This window comes from Etheostoma spectabile, chromosome 8, assembly GCF_008692095.1.
Source record: "Etheostoma spectabile isolate EspeVRDwgs_2016 chromosome 8, UIUC_Espe_1.0, whole genome shotgun sequence".
Classification (NCBI taxonomy): Eukaryota; Metazoa; Chordata; class Actinopteri; order Perciformes; family Percidae; genus Etheostoma; species Etheostoma spectabile.
In genome coordinates, this window is record NC_045740.1 from 33,417,133 (window position 1) to 33,417,973 (window position 841).

The window sequence follows — 841 nt, forward strand, 5'->3', positions numbered from 1 at the left end:
CGGAAAAACTTAGGGAACCACTGTCCTAGAATTCTGTGACATCAGATGTCGTCTGTCAGATAGTCCCTGAAGGCACCCTACGGTTTGTTTTGGTCCTGCACACATCCCTGGTGCTGCACGGCTGTGTCCGAGCCAACCAATGGAGGACGAGAAAAGGCTCGGTGGTGTCACGTGCGCCCTGCCCATCCTCCCTGTGTGTTAAATCTGCACGTCCCCCCCGTACTTGAATCATTCCTTGCCAGAAAGAGATTGTGCTTGCCTCCGTATCCAGTCTGCTTCTCACCGAAACGAGAGCGAAACTCCGCATCTCACCGACGACAGAATAAATCAAAGAAGCTAGCCCCAGCTCTCTGACCGTTATACCGAGAGAGAGAAAAGCCATTTGTAGACGGATAACGGACAGAAATCCTCCCGCGACGCAGAGGAGCCTCTCCTTAGCAGCTCAGGCTGTTCAACTCCGAATATTTAAGCTTCATTTCTTTGTTGAAAACACGCAAAATGAAAACCAAATTCATCAACGGGGTTTCTTCTTCCCCCTCCTTGTCCCTCGGTCTGCTGGTGACCGAGAACGCCCTGCAGGTTCAGCCCGACACCGAGGAGGACTGTAAGGAGCTGGTCCACCCCGACCAGCCCGACCTCGACACCCAGCGCAAGGCGTATCTGTGGTGCAGGGAGTTCCTCCACGGCGCGTGGAAAGGCCTGGCGGAGGACGACTTCCACATCACCATCATCAGGTACCGAGTGCTCATTCGCGGCTTTGATTAAATAGGTCCAGTTGGTCGAAGCTGGTGTGGTACCGAGGCCATTAGACCGTCCAGTCTCATGATGGAGCTAACCCCCC

The 841-nt window shown here is 54.2% G+C and overlaps 1 protein-coding gene across 1 annotated transcript in view; it reads left to right on the top strand.

The window, feature by feature from the left end:
• The first annotated feature begins 228 nt into the window (after positions 1-228).
• The window catches only part of LOC116694571 (choline kinase alpha), a 23,057-nt gene continuing 22,444 nt past the window's right edge, over positions 229-841 (top strand). Inside the window, exon 1 of the mRNA XM_032524359.1 lies at positions 229-734. Coding sequence (XP_032380250.1) covers positions 499-734 — 236 coding nt within the window. The 5' untranslated portion in view covers positions 229-498. The remainder of the gene's footprint in view (positions 735-841) is intronic.